Raw genomic sequence first — 19122 nt, 5'->3', positions numbered from 1 at the left:
TCTACAATAATGTCCCAATGAAAGAGTCAAGAGCTGGCATCCCCAAACTTCAGCCCTCCAGAAGTTTTGGACTACAATTCCCATCTTCCTCGACTACTGGTCCTGCTAGCTAGGGATCATGGGAGTTGTAGGCCAAAACATCTGGAGGGCCGCAGTTTGGGGATGCCTGGTCAAGAGTATCAAAGTACAGTATTCAGATGATTTCAGTATTTCAGTATTAAAATAAATGAAATTGCACTGTACATCAGTTTAGTTCATAAACATATAGTCAAGCATCTACAAGAATTCTGAGGTAGTAAATGTAAGGATGTCATTAGATGTTGTTTTGTTGTTTAGTCGTTTAGTCGGGTCCGACTCTTCATGACCCCATGGACTAGACGCAGGCATGTCAAACCTGCGGCCCTCCAGATGTTTTGGACTACAATTCCCATCTTCCCCAACCACTGGTCCTGCTAGCTAGGGATCATGGGAGTTGTAGGCCAAAACATCTGGAGGGCCGCAGGTTTGACATGCCTGGGAGCACTCCTGTCTTCCACTGCCTCCTGCAGTTTGGTCAGAACCATGTCCGTAGCTTCGAGAACACTGTCCAACCATCTCATCCTCTGTTGTCCCCTTCTCCTTGTGCTCTCAATCTTTCCCAGTATCAGGGTCTTTTCCAGGGAGTCTTCTCTTCTCATGAGGTGGCCAAAGTATTGGAGGTTCAGGATCTCTCCTTCCAGTGAGCACTGAGGGCTGATTTCCTTAAGAATGGATAGGTTTGATCAGGCATCCTCAGATCTCTCACTGCCTCCATTTCTTCCCCTTCTATTTCCCAGGAGGCGATGGGACCAGTGGTCATGATATTGGTTTTTTTGATGTTGAGCCTCAGACCATATTTTGTGCTCTCCTCTTTCACACTCATTAAAAGGTTCTTTAATTCCTCCTCACTTTCTGCCATCAAGGTTGTGTCATCAGCATATCTGAGGTTGTTGATATTTCTTCTGGCAATCTTAATTCTGGCTTGGGATTCATCCAGTCCAGCCTTTCGCATGATGAATTCTGCATGTAAGTTAAATAAGCAGGGAGACAATGTACAACCTTGTCTTATTCCTTTCCCAATTTTGAAACAATCAGTTATTCCGTATTCAGTTCTAACTGTAGCTTCTTGTCCCACATAGAGATTTCTCAGGAGACAGATGAGGTGATCAGGCACTCCTATTTCTTTAAGAACTTGCCATAGTTTGCTGTGGTCGACACAGTCAAATGCTTTTGCGTAGTCAATGAAGCAGAAGTAGATGTTTTTCTGGAACTCTCTAGCTTTCTCCATAATCCAGCGCATATTTGCAATTTGGTCTCTGGTTCCTCTGCCCCTTCGAAATCCAGCTTGCATTAGATACGGTTGCCATATACAGTTGTTGAAACTTTGACAGTATGATTCTGTTTATAACACAAGATGGCCATCCTATATAATAATGTCCATGTTGTCCCTGCGTCCAGATGTCCCGTGTGTCCCTGAGGTACTGCGCATGTGCCCCAGGGATACAGGGATTGGACAGCAGAGACTGCCCGCGCGCACTCTCCCCCCCCCTCTGCCTCCTCCAACCGCCGCTCCCGCCGGACACCGCCTCACTGCAGGGCACGTCAGGGAAGCGAGGGTGGAGGCCGGCGAAGGCCTCCTCACAACCCTCCCTGGCCCGTGAGAGGAGCGGCGGTTGGAGGAGGCAGGGGGGGGGGAGAGTGCACGCGTCCTTCCTGTCGGCGGCTGGGGGAGAGGAAGGAAGGAGAAAGCGCTCCTCCGTTCCTGTCCCCCTGCCACCGACAGCAAGGACGGGTCCCAGGGTTCGGAGAAGCGCTGCACAAGCGCTTCTCCGAACCCTGGGATGTCTGCTTCCTGTCGGCGGCTGCGGGAGAGGAACGGAGGAGGAGAAAGCAGCGCTTTCTCCTCCTCCGTTCCTGTCCCCCTGCCGCCGACAGCAAGGACAGATCCCAGGGTTCAGAGAAGCGCTGTGCAAGCGCTTCTCCGAACTCTGGGAGGTCTCCTTGCTGTCGGCGGCTGCGGGAGAGGAACGGAGGAGGAGAAAGCAGCGCTTTCTCCTCCTCCGTTCCTGTCCCCTTGCCGCCGACAGCAAGGACAGGTCCCGGGTTCGGAGAAGCGCTGCGCAAGCGCTTCTCCGAACCCTGGGATGTCTGCTTCCTGTCGGCGGCTGCGGGAGAGGAACGGAGGAGGAGAAAGCAGCGCTTTCTCCTCCTCCGTTCCTGTCCCCCTGCCGCCGACAGCAAGGACAGGTCCCAGGGTTCAGAGAAGCGCTGTGCAAGCGCTTCTCCGAACTCTGGGAGGTCTCCTTGCTGTCGGCGGCTGCAGGAGAGGAACGGAGGAGGAGAAAGCAGCGCTTTCTCCTCCTCTGTTCCTGTCCCCCTGCCACCGACAGCAAGGACAGGTCCCAGGGTTCGGAGAAGCGCTGCGCAAGCGCTTCTCCGAACCCCAGGATTCTAGCGCCCGTTATTAAACGGGCTGAAAACCACTAGTAACTGACTAACTCCCTTCATGGGTTGTTGATGTTCTTTGTAGTTTAGACCACCTACAGTCTAAAACCAGACCAACAAGAGCTATGTGATTGGTATGTAAGCCAGGAATATATGCATAATATTTATCTAATTATTGAAAAATATAGCCTCTAGCTAAGGCTTGGATAGGAGAGGCAGAGCAACAGGGCATTGGAAAGACAAGAGACTAAAAGTCATTTGGTTAATGTAGCGCTCCCCCCTGCCTGCATTCTCTCTGCTAAATATTACAATTATGTGGAGGGATTGGAATGCGCATAACATACTGAAAGGAGTCCTGCCTCCTAAGCACAGGATGATTGATACACACAATTCTTCCTCAGCTTTGAGTTTAGCCCCCTCCTTCCAGCATTTAAAGGCTAGGAAATCCAGCCTTTTAAAATCAATGTTGAAGTTTGGCCATCAGATTTTGCAGTAGACAGCTGTTTTGCGGTAATTATGTTTCACCATTCTAAAAATGCATATGTTTTGTAATTATAAGATCATGTTTTGGAAACCTAATACTGTAGTGTTGTGCTCTTCAGCCAATCCCTTCAATGCCCTTGTTGGTGTCCTTTTCTTCTAATTTGACCCTAAGGGAGTCCTCTATTTACAAATACTGTAATCAACCATCAAGGACAGTTCTTCACTGTACAAAGCTTAGAGAAACTTTACTGGGAAAATTATGCAGTAAAATACTTAATTCCACAGTATGTTCCCCCCCCCCAATGCCTGAAACCAAATATCACATCATTGAAAATTAAGGCTTCTTCAATAAACAAAAGCAGCACTAGAGTCCTTTAATTATTCCAGCCACGTTCAAGTACCTTTTCAACTCTTATGTGTATAGCAATGGTAGCTTAATTAGGTCATTTAACTGTTCTCTTCCTTAATATTTAACATTTAAATGGTTTTCATGACCTTGATTATTCCTATGCACTGGTGACTTGATTGAGAATTGCTTTTTAGCTAAATTCTACTTATTTTAAAATATTTTTAAATTCCACTTTTTAATCAATCTTTTTCTTTTTACCCTTTTATTGCAATGTAATTTGCTATCCTCTTCTATAAAACATGTATGACAAGAGACATTCCCCCCATTAAACATTAACACATCAACTCTAAACCAATTTAAGCAAGTTATTGAAATCTTCTAAGTAAGAATGCATACAACAGCGATGTGAAGATACGAAGAGAAAGTGATAAGTAGAGCAAATAAGTAGAGCGATAAGTAGAGCGAATATGAAATGGAGTCACAATATAATTAACAAAAGTGTTCATAATATAGAAAGCTCCATTAAAATAAATGAAAGTTGGCAGCTCTTCCTGTTGAATTTTGAACAATGTCACATGTAAGCTACAAAGAATTAGACCAAATGCTGGTCAATGATCAAATTGAAACGGATTCTAAAGCAGTTTCTTTCTGCATAATAAGCCATCTGTGAATAACTTTAACACCCTCACCTTGTAGAATATTAACTTGTAAAAAGAAGCAGCTGAAGAAAATGTGGCATTTCTGGAAAATGTCATCTGTGACTTTACTGTAGATTTCTCCAGCATGTCAACTACAATGATGGAACCTGATCACTGTGGTAATTGTTGAAAATAGGAAATTGTTGAAAATAGAAACTCACATCCAAAAAGTGTTAAAGAACTGATGTGCCTAGGTTTATCTCCCATGAGTTTTATGAAGCTGTGTTGCCTTTGAATTAGAACAATTGGATTAATGAAGGATGCAATCCTAAGCACTGTGACTAGAGAGTTACGGCCTACTGAACTCTGTGGGACTTAATTCTGAGTAAACATGGTTAACAGAGAAACAGCTCTGTAAGAGAAACAGCTGCATCTTTTTAATTAACTGAAATGAACCATAAGTGTAAATGAGTGCAACTGTATTTAAATTAACAGAGAGGAAATGAGGAGAAAGGTCCTAACGTAACCTCCACTGTAATGGTTTCTAAAGAAAGGAAGCTTTTTTATATAGAGAACTAGCTGACCCGGCCACGCGTTGCTGTGGTTCTTTCTTGTGATCCCCCTCCTGTCCCGATCCATGATGTATCCTGCCCCTCCTCCCTCCACCCCTGCTCATCCCTGTGTTTCAGTAAGATACCAATACCTCTGTTGTCCCTGGGGAGTGTTGACCCCTCCCCCTGTATCTCCATACCTGGGCCCCCACCCTTGGAGAAGGAACTGTTAGGTTTTGGGTTCTATTTCCCAGCATGTACTTTTGTCTGAGCCCTCTGTTGTCCCTGGGGAGTGTTGGCCCCTACCCCTGGTATCTTCCTACATTGGCCCCCAGCCTTGGAGAAGGAGCTGTCAGTTTCTGGGTTCTATTTCCCAGTATTTACTTTTGTTTGAGCCCTCTGTTGTCCGTGCTGCGGCCTATGATCCATGCGCTTGTCCTCCCCCCCCCCCGGGCCTAGTGGGGGCCTGGCAGGGGCCTACATAAAACAGAGGCTGTGCTGCGACCGGCGATCCGGGCGCTCACCCTCTCCCCCCCCCGGGTCTAGTGGGGGCCTAGCAGCCTGGCAGGGCCTAGGGGTCTGATAATGGCCGACTTGGTGGTTTCAGTTGCTTGGTTGATGATGTCATTTGGTTTGTGGGTGTGGCTTAGATTTCACAGGAAGGGAGGGGGTGGAGGAGGGTATAACACCACTTGAGGGCGCTGTTTGACTTGGTGGAAAACCAGGTCTATACCTGCCCAGGTGTGTGATTTGAGGGATTTTTGTCCCCAACAAGACTCGGGGAGTGGCCTTGATCGTTGTGTCAAAATTTCAGGACGATCAGTCAGGTGGTTACGGAGAAAAGTGGAACACGCACTTTCATGATTTTTACGTTTTTATATATATAGATAGTCATGGGCGTAGCCAAGGGGGGCCAGTCCCCCCCATCAAGTAAAACAATAGAAATACTTAACTGACCAATGACACCAGTCCTGCCCCCCTCCCCCGAAAATCCTGGCTACGCCCATGAGAACATTAATCATGCCATTTCCTACCACCCCACAGGTGGAACTGAGTCAGACTGGCAATAGCTTTCCAGGATTTCAGGCAGGGAACATCCCCAGGCTGCTTCAACCTGGGACCTTCTGCATGCAAAGAAGATTCTCTACTACTGAGCTACCCTTCCCCTATAAAGTAGTACTGTTTCAAGATTACTGTGTAAAGGTAAAGGGACGCCTGACCATTAGGTCCAGTCGTGGACGACTCTGGGGTTGCGGCGCTCATCTCGCTTTACTGGCTGAGGGAGCCGGTGTTTGTCTGCAGACAGCTTCTGGGTCATGTGGCCAGCATGACTAAGCTGCTTCTGGCGAACCAGAGCAGCGCATGGAAACGCCGTTTACCTTCCTGCCGGAGCGGTACCTCTTTATCTACTTGCACTTTGATGTGCTTTCGAACTGCTAGGTGGGCAGGAGCAGGGACCGAGCAACGGGAGCTCACCCCGTCGCAGGGATTCGAACCGCCAACCTTCTGATCGGCAAGCCCTAGGCTCAGTGGTTTAGACCACAGCGCCACCCGTGTCCCATATAAGATTACTGTGTAGTCTGAGCTTTTGATGAATGTGTATCATCTCATGTGCCTCATTTGCTAAGGTTAGCATTCAGTTTTAGTGGTGGGTGGTGATAGCCACTGTTTATGCAATCACAGCTAGCAGCAAACAGACATGGGGATACCAGTTCCTATAAGAGGGATTCAGAGCCACTTACTTTATAATGAACCACTGTGGATTTAAAATCTTATTACCTTGTTATTGCTAGTTAAAACCGTGATTACAATTAGAACCTTATTGATTGGACACAAAATCATTTGGCAGTGAGGGATCAGCACTCTGCATAGCACATGCTGAGAGGCACTATCACCTATTCTTTAGTACCTGTATTACTGAACACAACAAAAATTAAGATCCTGGTATTATAAACAACTTTACAGGAGAAAAGCAGCTATTAAAAAAGCAATTTTGGGGTGCTAAAGCCAAAATGTTCAGTTCTCATCTACCAAAGCTACACAGTCTAACACACACTTTATGTCTTTGACAGCAGAATCAGTTGCCTCTGGAAAATTCACAAGCAAGGCACGAATGCAATAGCACTCTCCCATTGTTGGTCCCTAACATTGTACTGTAAGAACCTCCAGACTCTTTGGAAAGTTTCATCTTTCACTATTTTTCCTTAATTTTTCAATATGTAATTGAATGTGCTCAACGTCTACAGTCACAGATTCATTATGTTTAGCATTAAACTTATAATTCTACTTTGAATAATCTTTGCCAAAGGGAAAAAAAGAAAATTACCAAGACAAATAGCTAGGGAAAACCTTTGGTATATTCAGCTTCTTTCAAAGCAGGACAACATGTGGGAGTAATAGTCTGTTCCAAATGAAAAATAAGGCAGGGACTGAGGGTGCATGGCTTGTCCATCCCATTAAAGTAACAGAATCAATTTTAAAGCTCATGGAACTGTTTTTCTATTGGTTAATCTTCATTTTTGTTATTTATACTTCCGTAATTGCTGAAGAAAGCAGAGACATCCCCTTGCCAACAAAGGTCCATATAGTTAAAGCTATGGTTTTCCCTGTGGGACCCAGGTGGCGCTGTGGGTTAAACCACTGAGCCTAGGGCTTGCTGATCAGAAGGTCGGCGGTTCGAATCCCTGTGACGGGGTGAGCTCCCGTTGCTTGGTCCCAGCTCCTGCCAACCTAGCAGTTCGAAAGCACGTCAAAGTGAAAGTAGATAAATAGGAACCGCTACAGCGGGAAGGTAAACGGCGTTTCCGTGTGCTGCTCTAGTTTGCCAGAAGCGGCTTTGTCATGCTGGCCACATGACCTGGAAGCTATATGCCGGCTCCCTCGGCCAATAATGCGAGATGAGCGCGCAACCCCAGAGTCGGTCACGACTGGACCTAATGGTCAGGGGTCCCTTTACCTTTACCTTATGGTTTTCCCTGTAGTGATGTATGGAAGTGAGAGCTGGACCATAAAGAAGGCTGATCGCCGAAGAATTGATGTTTTTGAATTATGGTGCTGGAGGAGACTCTTGAGCAGGCATAGGCAACCTTGGCTCTCCAGATGTTTTGGAACATGATCCCTAGCTAACAGGGCCAGTGGTCAGGGATCATGGGAGTTTTAGTTCCAAAACATCTGGCGAGCCAAAGTTGCCTATGCCTGCTCTTGAGATTCCCTTGGACTGCAAGAAGATCAAACCTATCCATTCTGAAGGAAATCAGCCCTGAGTGCTCACTGAAGCTGAGGCTCCAATACTTTGGCCACCTCATGAGAAGAGAAGACTCCCTGGAAAAGACCCTGATGTTGGGAAAGATTGGAGGCACAAGGAGAAGAGGACAAGATGGTTGGACAATGTTCTCGAAGCCACCAACATGAGTCTGACCAAACTGCAGGAGGCAGTGGAAGACAGGAGTGCCGGCGTGCTCTGGTCCATGGGGTCACGAAGAGTCAGACACGACTAAACAACTAAACAACAATTGCTGAAATATCATAAACCATTATGACATGGCAAAAAGGAAAAGGGGTGCAGGAACAAAACAAAAATCAGTCTCATGATAAGTACATAATATTGGGAGAGGTTGTGGGTCATTTTTTCAATAGTCAACTGTGGTCAAGTTAGATTTTTATTTTTTTTAAAAATTGTCACAAATTTTAGTATTACAGACACTGCAGAAAACCAATAATAAAGAGAAATCACATCCTCATCTGCTAGCAGTTTGTTTCATTTACTATCCAAGTTTTAAGAGGAGGAGAGGCGGGCACAATAGTGCTTCTACCACAAAGCCAAGTTCAACTTCCACAGATGAGGCTTCCTAGCAACAAGCATTCTATGTACCAGAAAAATGTAGTGCCCATAGCAACTATTTGAGAGGAATTTGTGTTGAATTAGGTGGTTAGCACCATCACCAACTACAGCTCCTTGAGCTTTCCATGTTTCAGTATTGATGCATTCACTCTGTCTGTAGAATCATGTAAAAGTACATACAGTATATGTCTTACAATGCCTTTATTTATACATGTCTTACTTTTAACAGCAGAATTTTCAAAAATCTAACAATATATTTTCTTTTGCAAGGAAAGCTGCTGGAAGCTGTTTCATTTACATTTTTATGGCATTGCATAGCTTTTTGATAGGACAACACCTTATTTTCTACTAGTCAAACTAAGTCCATCCTCTATCTAGCTTGTTAATGCAACAATTACAAATGAATCAGCCCAAACTAGAAAAAATGGCCAAATCTAGTTTTAAAACAGAGTGTAGTTTCCAGAAGATCTGAGGTCAGCCAGGCGGTTAAAACGTTGTGGAGCAGATGTGAAGAGTCTAAAACAATGAAGGAAGCAAGTGGTGGTCTGTTTTTTTAACAACTCTGTGGAAAAACAGGACAGCAAATTAAAGGGCTTTGGGGTCTAATTTTCTTTTTAGTGGAGCACGGTAACCCCAGATGGGGTTGGAATTATGGATCTAACAAGTTAATACTACCATAGTTACAGGTAGGTAGCCGTGTTGGTCTGATGTAGTCGAAACATAATAAAAAAAATTCCTTCCAGTAGCACCTTACAGACCAACTAAGTTTGTCATTGGTATGAGCTTTCGTGTGCATGCACATACTGTTATTTACAGTATTTGTGCGTAACTGTTTGAATATAACTGCAAATGCATAAAATGTTTGTAGGCCAATGTGAAATGACATGCACTTTGCAGCCAACATCAAGGGACTATGCTCATTCTCAGGGTTAATCAATGGAAAAACCTGCCACCTGAAATAATCATAAATCAATTAATATAGGCACATCCCCTCTATTAGGGAAACCTATATGGCAGTCTCAAATGTTGAAAGATATGCTTTTAGTATATATCCCACCTATGTGCATCATAATCACACACACACACACACACACACACACACACGGAAATGATACTCATTTTGTTCCGCTTCCCACACTCTCAATATGGTACACAGCAAGCAACCAATAGTATGCAAAATTGCCACCCAAATGTGCTCTCAGAGAGCTTTAAGAAATTATGACTTTAATACCTGCAAAAGTTCTTTAAAAGTTCTTTGTAAGTTCTTTGGGACAGGGACCTGTCTTTTATTCATATTACTTTGGAGGCAATAATGCTTCCCACTACTAGTTGCTAGAATACACAGGAGGGGAGAGTGCTCCTGTGCTCATGTTCTGCTCCTTGGTTTCCCACAGGCATCTGGCTGGCCACTATGAGAACAGGATGCTGAACTAGATGGGTCAAAGGCCTGATCCTGCAGGCTATTCTTCTGTTCTTATAATCTGCCTTTTACGTTGATAAATGACTATATAGACAAGGGAGGCCCTGCAATGCTTGCTCAACCGCATTCCATGTGGTATTTCCAAGCACCAATGGAAACGTCCAGGGGAGATAAAATGCCCCCCCCGCCATCCCACAGCAAAGTATTTAAATGCTATTAATTTGTAAGATGAAAATGCTGCTTCCCTCACAAGAACCGCAGCAGCAAAAAACATGTCATATGAGAATGACGAGCCGCCAGTGACCTCAAACCCAATGAAATAAAAATAATGAGCAATTCACTTATTTGCATATTGCTTTCCCTGCCAGCAAATCTTTAAGGAAGGCCACCTGCATCACACAAAACAAAGGTTGCTTCCATTATGTGAGCTGACAATTGCTGAGAAAGCCTGTTTGTCTACTTTGAACTCACAGGGTCACATTGGCTTTCACAAATGCACGGCAGATGGCAGGGAGAAAATGTGTTTTAAAATTGAAGATGCATTATCCCAAGAGCCACAGCTAATTCCCACCCCCACCCCCTTTTATGTTGACTCTTCGAGGTCTTGCAGATGCCAAAGATATTTGAACTTGGAGCATTATGCACTGGAAAAAACTTGTGTAGTCTTACAACTCGTGCGGGCTTCTTGAGCTCAGCTCCAAAAGTCCCACCCTCAGGCCCTAAAACTTGTTTTTCGCACCAGGGCCGATCTAGAAGGCCCGACCTGACACAATGCAGGTGCCTCTGAGCATCTGCAGAGCGCATTCGACCCCTTATTTTCTTTCTCTTCGCCGTAAAAACAGCCACCGCGCCACTTCGCAGGCACCCGGCTTTCCAGATCACTTGGGTGGTGACTTCCAGGCACTGAAGTAGATAAGCTTTCGAAACCTGAAGGACTCGAAGAATAAGAAGAGGGACCGAAAAGAGATATATATATATAAGATGTGCGCGCGCCAGGGGCAACTGCTCGCCCCTCCTGCCAAAGGAAGGCGCTCCTTACCCGCCACATTTAAGCGGCCGCCCAAGAACCAGCGGACGCGGCCCTGCGCGAAATCCCACTCGCAGTCGGTGTGGTGCGCGGCGTCCCACAGCAGCGCCTCCTGAGCCAGCGCCCCCCAGAAAGCCCCGGGCGCCTCGGCCGCCCTCCGGGACACCTCGTCATAGCTCCCCCTCAGGAAGGGGTCGCTCGCCTGAGAGAGGCAACGGCCGCCGCTGAGGAGGCGGGCGCCCGAAGGCCATCCCCAGTGGGCGCCCGGCCAGCTCCGGCTCCACCACGGAAGCCTCCCTCGCCTCCTGCTCAGGGCGCTCCGCAAGTGGCTCAGGGCAGCAGCCGCGGACGGTGTGGCTGCCATAAGGCCGCCGGCGAAGGTTTGGCAGGTGTGTGTAGCAGCGCGGGGCGCTGAAACTGGCTCGGCGCCGCCTCCGAGGAGGCGAAGAAGGGGAAGTGACTTTCGAAACCGCTCTCCTGAGGCGGAGTTGGCCCAGGCCCAGCCAAGTTGGCCCTGCGCGCTTCCTCCTTCGCCTCACCACGCCTTTCCCGCCCTTTCCCCCTTCCCCTTAGGCTGCATCTCCTGAGGCGAAAGAGGAACTGAGCGGGAGTGTTCGGCCGCTTTAGCAGAAGGGAATTTTTTTTTTTAAAAAAAAGTCGTCTGTGGAACAACTGAAAAATTCCTGAGTTTCGGGAACTGCCGCAGCTCGTAGCGGTTAAACCTTGAGGCGGGATTCGAAAAAAAGTTCAAAAATCGGCACTCAGCCGCGGCCGAAGCTGAGGGCGACCCCATTTGGGCTGGTATCTCACTCACTCACTCAGCCTCACCTGCATCACAGGTTTGTTGAGGAGGAAAAGCATATTCTCTGTAAACCGCACGTTTTGAGCTGCAGCTTCTGCCGCAGCCGAAAAGCAAAACGACTCTGTCTTGCGTATGATCTCTTAAGATTGAGACCTGAACTTCTATTCAGAAACGCTAATTGCAAACGTTGGAAAGGTGGGTGTGTAAATAAATTTCGACTGGTGCGGTACCTTAAGGTTTGGCAAGGTGCTTTTTTCCAAAGAGAAATTGACACAAAGCTAGGCGTAAGTAACCAGGGGGCAAAAGATAAAATATGGAAATTGTTTTATCAATTACTCATGTGTGAAGTGTAATGCTTGCCCTCGGACCCCCAACATACGCTAACTATGGACCTTTTGAACTATGGTATTTGCCTCATCTCGAAATCCTGTGGAGAAAGTGTGCCAGCGTGTATAACTGTTGAGGTGTCTTAATCTCAGCCAAAGCACCCAATAGATGTCACAGAAAAACCAAGTGATAGGTGGACAAAATATACAGTATTGTCATGCCTCTCTAGTAATGCATATACTGCCACCGAGCTTTGTACCCATTTCTCATCCAGATTATATTAGAAATAATTATTACGTTAGCGATGTATGATTATTTTTATTAAGCAGATAGGATTCCATGTCTGTTCAGACTTAAATTACATCTACTTGCATTTTTCGCATATTAAATTATCTTTGATTTAAAATCAGACTTGGTCCAATCCACTGTTCATTAAGGAATTCCTGGTTAAAAAGGTAAAGGGACCCCTTACCATTAGGTCCAGTCGCGGACGATTCTGGGGTTGCGGCGCACATCTTGCCTTACTGGCCAAGGGAGCCGGCGTACAGCTTCCAGGTCTGTTATTTTACTACGACTCCCATGATCCCTGACCATTGCCTATGCTGACTAGAAGTGATGGGAGCTGGCGTTCAACAACATCTGGAAGGCCATAGGTTCCGTGCTTCTGCTCTAGGGGAATATATTCAATGCCTTTTCTGTTTCTTCATTTTTCCAGATCACGATTTCAGTTCTGTATCAACAGTGTTTAAGACTGAGTTTGAAAATGTGATATTGCCAACATATTTGGGATGGTATGAAGGAGGAGGAGGATTAAACACTACTTTCCCTCTACAGTTCTGGTAGGAACTCAGCTCTCATTGAATTGCTATTCCCATACTAATCACTGAGATACTTATGCTTTATTTGGAAACCATTTACCATCTGTTGAGCCTTCATTATTCATTCAAAAAAATCTGTTTGCAGGAAATTGTATGCTGGCTGCTGAAAGAGTACTGTAATTATTTCTACTAATGGTGATAATTGGTTTCATTTTGTGAACTGGGGAATGCTACCTTTACAGTTCTCTGTTTAAGAGGATTGTGTTTTCCACAGAAACAGATCTAATTCATGTGTTCACTTGAATGGAGCAGACCAACAGAAGACTAATCAGAGAAGGCTGTTTGGCACCACCCCTGCCTGGTCTACTCTCCCAGGCAGCAAGATAGCATCCATGTTTTGTTGCTTGCATCAGTTTGTTCACTGAGATATTTGCCTCCAGATAAGCGAGTGTTTGTGCTGATTGCAGTACAAGATATTGGTTGATTGTTGGCTGAGTGAATACAGTTGAGGTGTGGCCCGGGCTGTGGTCCAGGGCCTGCCTTGCTAAAAGAACAGGCTCTGCTGTGAGTGGCAGAGTTGACACCAAAGGGGATTGCTAATTTGGTTCGAATCCACTCGATGTGGTCAACTCCTATTGTTCTGTCCCAGCTTGTGCCAGCCTAGCAGTTTGAAAGCAGACTAGTGCAAGTAGATAAATAGGTATTGCTGCGGCAGGAAGGTAAACAGCGTTTCCATGTGCTCTGGCTTCCATCACGGTGTTCTGTTGCACCAGAAGTCATGCTGGCCACATGACACGGAGAGCTGTCTGTGGACAAACGCTGACTCCCTCTGCCTTATGTGAGATGAGTGCCGCACCCCATAGTCACATTTGACTGGACTTAACCATCCAGGTTTACCTTTTTTACCTGTTGATTTGGGGAGTCATGGGGCATCTCCTACTGTCAGTCAGGCTATGGAATTGTAGGCAGGCACTTTGGGAGGCAACCTGGGGTGAGAGTCTGGTAGAGGGGAAGTTTGGTTGGGTGGTGTTCCCACTCAGTAATGTGGGAAATGGACTGAGGATTAAATCTGTATATTTAGATCTAAAACTCCTCTCCCAACGTGCATGCAAGAAATACAAAAAGAAAAACGGGTTGTGAAGTCTTTTTAGCAGAGTAAAACATTTGTAAGTTTTGCAGCTCATTAAAGTTTAGGAATTAGCCAATTACACATTTTAATCCCAACCTCCATTCCAAATAATGAGCTACATTTTTTTAGTAAGATAAATGAAGAAAGGGTTTACTTACATTTCAATGCAGGCAGCAAATACAGCAAAATAGTGAGCAAAAATACTTATAAGTTACAGTAAAATAAAAGTTGGTAGTCTTAGCTAACATGGCTTAATGCAGGAACTTTAGTCATGCACATCTGGTCATCTTTGAGTCATGGTGGAAAGAGAGAGTCTCCTCACAGGCAGAAGGAAATAGAAAGGATTGTCTCCTTTGTTATATAGTTCCCAATGGAAGTGACCACACACAGAGGTCCTCTCTAAGAAGTTAAAAAAAACTCTCTGTCCACAAGCCCTGTGCTTGTCTAGCAAAACATGCATTTGTGATAATTGACCGCAAGCCTCACAAGTAAGGTACAAGGGGAGGAGTGTTGAAGTGGACTCAACATCCTCTTGGCATATGGTATGTTATGTGCCTACTACTGGGCCTTAGTTTGTTATCTTGTGACCCTAATCTCCCAGTTGTACCTGGTGATATTGAATGATGGTTCTAAAACATGTCTGGGTAAGCAGGTAGCTGAAAAGTTCCATGATTTGTGGATGAGCAGGCCAACCAAGTGTGTATTGCTGGGGAGGCCAGATCTGACTCTGTTCTGATGGATTTAAACCATATACAGTATTCGGACTCACAACTTCTAGCTGTGAGCACCAATAAACAGATGAAGTTCGCCACTTTACCTCAGAGCACACTCTCCAGAACTGACAATTAGGAATAACAGTTACCAAGGAAGACTTCTCCCCCCCCCTCTCCACTGAGTCAGGAGATTGACAGAAAAGGAAGAGATGAAAATACTAACATGCTCTGCCTACCTGGGTATTCAGTACGACATCAGCCCGGACTGGAGGGGGTGAGGAGGTGTTGCTGTAGTGCATAGGGGCTTACTTTCCACCACCAGGAAACCTCCCTCTAAGAGTGGTACTGAAGGACCTGCATCTGGTGTTGGGCCAAAGAGACAGATTAGAGGTGCTGTTGGTGTACCACCCACCCTGCTGTTCATCAGCTATCCTGACTTAGCTGATCAAGGCTGTCCTGGGTGTTGTGTTGGAGGAACCCAGAACTGTGGTTTGGGGTGACTTCAACATCCAGTCTGAGGGTGTATCAGGTCTGGCTCAGGAGTATATAGCAACCATGGGCATGTCTCAAATGGTCATTGGTCCAATGCAGGAGTGGAGGACCAGTTAGGAAGGTCTGCCCTTGGATAGTGATGGAATCTGATAGATTCCTGACTGTTTGCGGGGGAGGGTGTCCAGTGGATAGAGCAGAGGATCTTGTTGAGTCTCTAGTTTTGTTATGGAATGGTGAGACCATATGACCATTTACACAATCCCTCCTGAGGGTCCTCTCAAGTGTTGTGGAGTCTAGAGTTTTTGGTTTGAAAGTGGAAAGCTAGCTTCAGATTTCTATTCAGCAGAGCACTGTAGCATGAGGAGTGAAGATACAGGCCAATATTTATGGGCATACAAATAATGCATTTCTCTCACCAGTGAGAATCCACAAAGACAGTGCCACACATTTTTATGTCCATGTTTAAAGCCTTCCATGTTGGTGGCCATCTCTGCCTCCTGTGGAAGCAAGTTCCATAGTTTAACTGCACTGTGTGAATAAGTAGTTTCTTTTATCTATCCTGAATCTTCCAATATTCAGCTTCATTGGATGTCTATGTTGTAGTGCTATGAGAGAGAGAAATACTTTTCTCTATCCACTCACCATGCCATGTAAAAATTTATAAACTTCTATCATGTAATCTTTTGTTTGACTTTTCTCTAAACTAAAAATTCCCAAGGGCTGCAACTTTTCTTCATAGGGGAGTTACTCCATTTCGTTGATCACTTTGGCCATGGCAATCTCCGCTGTAAAAGTCAGCTCCTATTGTGATATTATTTTCTGTTCTTATAACTATGGCTTGATACTGTATATTGGCTATGTACATGGCCTCCGTGGTTTTCTCAGATTTTGTTGGTGAAAATACCTATCACTGTGTGTGAAGAAAGATAACATGTATAGTGGAAACCTTTGACTCTAACAGTTATGTTGCTGTAAAACTGATATAATTTTGTAGCGTTCAATATATCTGATTTTTCTTTTTCTTTTTTTTTACCGGAATCCTTATACTGTACAGTGTTACCGGTACTTCGGTTTATAAACTTAATCCGTTCCAGAAGTCCAGTCTTAAACCTAAACCATTCTTAAACTGAGGCCCACTTTTCCCTAATGAGGCCTCCTGCCACCGGTGCCCTTCTACCGTTTGGACTATGTTCTTAGACCGAGGTAAAGTTCTCAAACCAAGACTCTATTTCTGGTTTTGAGTAGTTTGTAAACCAAATCGTTCTTAAACCAGACTGTTCTTAAACCAAGGTATCACTGTAATCTACTTGCTTGTTCTAAATAAACAGAAGAAGAGTGTATATTCAAGATCTCTTAATAATTTAGGAATAGCTATAATTGCTGCTTAGTGATCCAGAGGATTCAGTGAAAATGGCCAATAATTCATCGGTGTACTGGACTTTCCTTCTTCAACAGTTTTGTTGATCTACAAGTGAAAAATAATTGAACAGTGCCCTCTTCTGTTTATTGCATGAATCGCAAGTTTTGAAGTGGGACTGTTCCTGAACTTTGCTACTGCAATGTAACAAGAATGTTAAATATATGTATCTGAAGAAGTGTGAATGCACTTGAAAGCTTATACAATGGTACCTCGGTTTGCGACCGCCTCGGGGAGCGACCGCTTCGGTTTCCTACCACCACGGACCCGGAAGTGTTTACATCCAGGTTCCGCGGCGCTCAGATGTGCAGAAGCGATCTGCGCAGCGCGTGCACAGAAGCGTGCCTTGGGGAGTGACCGGCTCCCCGGAACCAATTGTGGTCGCAAACCAAGGTACCACTGTACCAAGAACAAACTTAGTTGGTCTCTATGGTGCTACTGGACAATTTTTTTATATATATTGTGAAATAAATGGTTTATTGATGCACAAAGCAGAGACGTTGATAGGTGTATACAAATTCTGAGGTACGGTATATTGAAGGATAAGTAAAATTAACAAGGAGAGAAGTAAATAAATGTATACAAAATAAAACAGCTGTTTGAGATATAAATTTGATGATGATGATGATGCAATGAATCCAATACAGCACACAGAGCAACCGATCCTATGCATGCAGATCCCTTTTAAGAAACCATCAATCACATGTTTAGCAGGAGTGTTTTAGTAGAAACCCTACTCCTTTACTAGCCAATCAGTTGGATCTTAGCCCTTTTCTTTCTTGTTAGCTTTACCAAAGTATTATTTGCAAATTACAGTATATCATAAATGTTGCTGAGGAGAAGTCCATGCACACGTATTCCAGCATAGCTATATCTTAAGTGTCCAAAATGCCCGTTCGATCATAAGTAAAGGTTGGCATGAATCTGGTTGGCATGAATCTGGTTGATTCAAAATGGCACATGGTGTTAAAAAATCAACAAAGATGGTTGCCCACACTTCAGAAACCCTCATTCTGAGTTGGATGATGATATCTCAAGAGGTGGCCAAACCTATGCCAAAAAATGGACAAAGACACGTTACCAGCTTCCATCTTGATTCAAGATGGCAATTGGCATCCAAATGTCAATGAATATTGCTACTCCCACCTTGGGAATAATTGTGCTCAGTTTGGCAATGACATAGGTTCTCAAGAACCTATAGAAAACAGGTGGATGAATGGACAAAGTATTTTCCAAAACATATAGTAGGTAAAGTGATCTGTCAAGTCACTTGAACTTGACCCAACAGGAGATGGACAGCCAGTGTAAATACTGCAATAAAGGTTTTATATGCAGATGGTACAAGTAACCTAGCTGCTGCATTCTGCCTGTATTTCTGACCTCTGCTAGGCTTCAGCGCTTTCTGCCAGTTGTGGCCCCTTCCAGTCACCACTGAGCAAGATTTGGATACAGCATTGTTTGCACTGACAGATTGTCAGCAGCCACACATAATGTGGTTAACCATAGTTTGGATTGCTGTGCTCATGGAGAAGTGAAATAGGCATTACTAATTGAATATATACAACCTAAGGCCTCCATTATAACTACATGCATAGAAAAAAAGAAAGAAAATGGACAGAGCAGGAGGTTCAAGGCAAACCTGGTATCAGCAATGCAAACCAGAACTACAGAAAAAGGGACGTGGATCATAATCCCACCGTTCAACTGTGATCTTGGGGGCGGGCAGGGAACACAGCTTGTTTCTTCTATATCAGCGGTGGCCAACTCCCAAGAGACTGCGATCTACTCACAGAGTTTAAAAATTGGCAGTGATCTACCCCCCCCCTTTTGGGGTTCAGGTCAAAGTTGTTGAACTTTTTTTAGGAAGGAGGAAGACCGATTTGGGGGGGGGGGGTTCAGGTCAAAGTTGAGTTTTTTCAGGGAGGAGGTAAAATGTTGAGCTTTTCTTAGGGGAGCCACAGTTGTTCAGCTACTTTGGGGGGAGCCAATGATCTACCAGTGATCTACTGCAAACATCCAGTGATCTACCGGTAGATCATGATCTACCTTTTGGACATGCCTGTACTAAATGACTCACTGGATAGTACGTAATGAACACTATGTTCTCTCTCATGTGCAATAACCTGTATTACCCTCTGGGGGGCAGTCTCTTTAAACATCACATTTGCTTAATCTTTCAATCTAAAACTCCATCAAGCAGCAAGATGGGATAAACCTAGATAAAATGCCAGTTAAAAATTAATATTCCTAAGTCATTCAGTAATGGCAGAATACAGATGTTTCTGCAACAAATGCACACAGCCTTCCCTTTTATGTGAGCATGAGTCATTCATTATTAAAAAGAATGGGGGAAAGTCTTCTTATGAAAGCCAAGGAAACATAAAATCCAGTCAATCTCATAACCCCCCTCCACAAATTAAAATCTAAATAATCTCATTTTTTTCACATTTCATTTTTTATGTCCTCCCCACCCCCACACCTCTCATCATTAATTCAGCAAATACTCTTAAATCCTAGGATCTAACTGTCCATATGGCAAAGTGAAAAGATGTAAATATGAAAGAAAATGTTGTTGTAACCCAGATAAATTAAAAGAATGTGGAATTACTTACAGCATTATGCATGTTTCTATTTTAAACATTCCAGATGGAG

General features: G+C 44.6%; 2 protein-coding genes across 2 annotated transcripts in view; one reads left to right on the top strand and one right to left on the bottom strand.

The window, feature by feature from the left end:
• The window catches only part of ACSS1 (acyl-CoA synthetase short chain family member 1), a 39373-nt gene extending 27076 nt beyond the window's left edge, over positions 1-12297 (bottom strand). The window contains exon 1 of the mRNA XM_035111059.3: positions 10785-12297. Within this exon, the coding sequence (XP_034966950.2) occupies positions 10785-11136 (352 nt within the window). The 5' untranslated portion in view covers positions 11137-12297. The remainder of the gene's footprint in view (positions 1-10784) is intronic.
• Positions 12298-12633: 336 nt separating this feature from the next.
• The window catches only part of ENTPD6 (ectonucleoside triphosphate diphosphohydrolase 6), an 81153-nt gene continuing 74664 nt past the window's right edge, over positions 12634-19122 (top strand). The window contains exon 1 of the mRNA XM_088667407.1: positions 12634-12740. The gene's annotated coding sequence lies outside the window, so the exon portion shown is untranslated. The remainder of the gene's footprint in view (positions 12741-19122) is intronic.

This window comes from Zootoca vivipara, chromosome 3 (genome assembly GCF_965207765.1).
Source record: "Zootoca vivipara chromosome 3, rZooViv2.hap1.1, whole genome shotgun sequence".
Classification (NCBI taxonomy): domain Eukaryota; kingdom Metazoa; phylum Chordata; class Lepidosauria; order Squamata; family Lacertidae; genus Zootoca; species Zootoca vivipara.
This window is presented reverse-complemented; position numbering and strand designations above follow the sequence as displayed.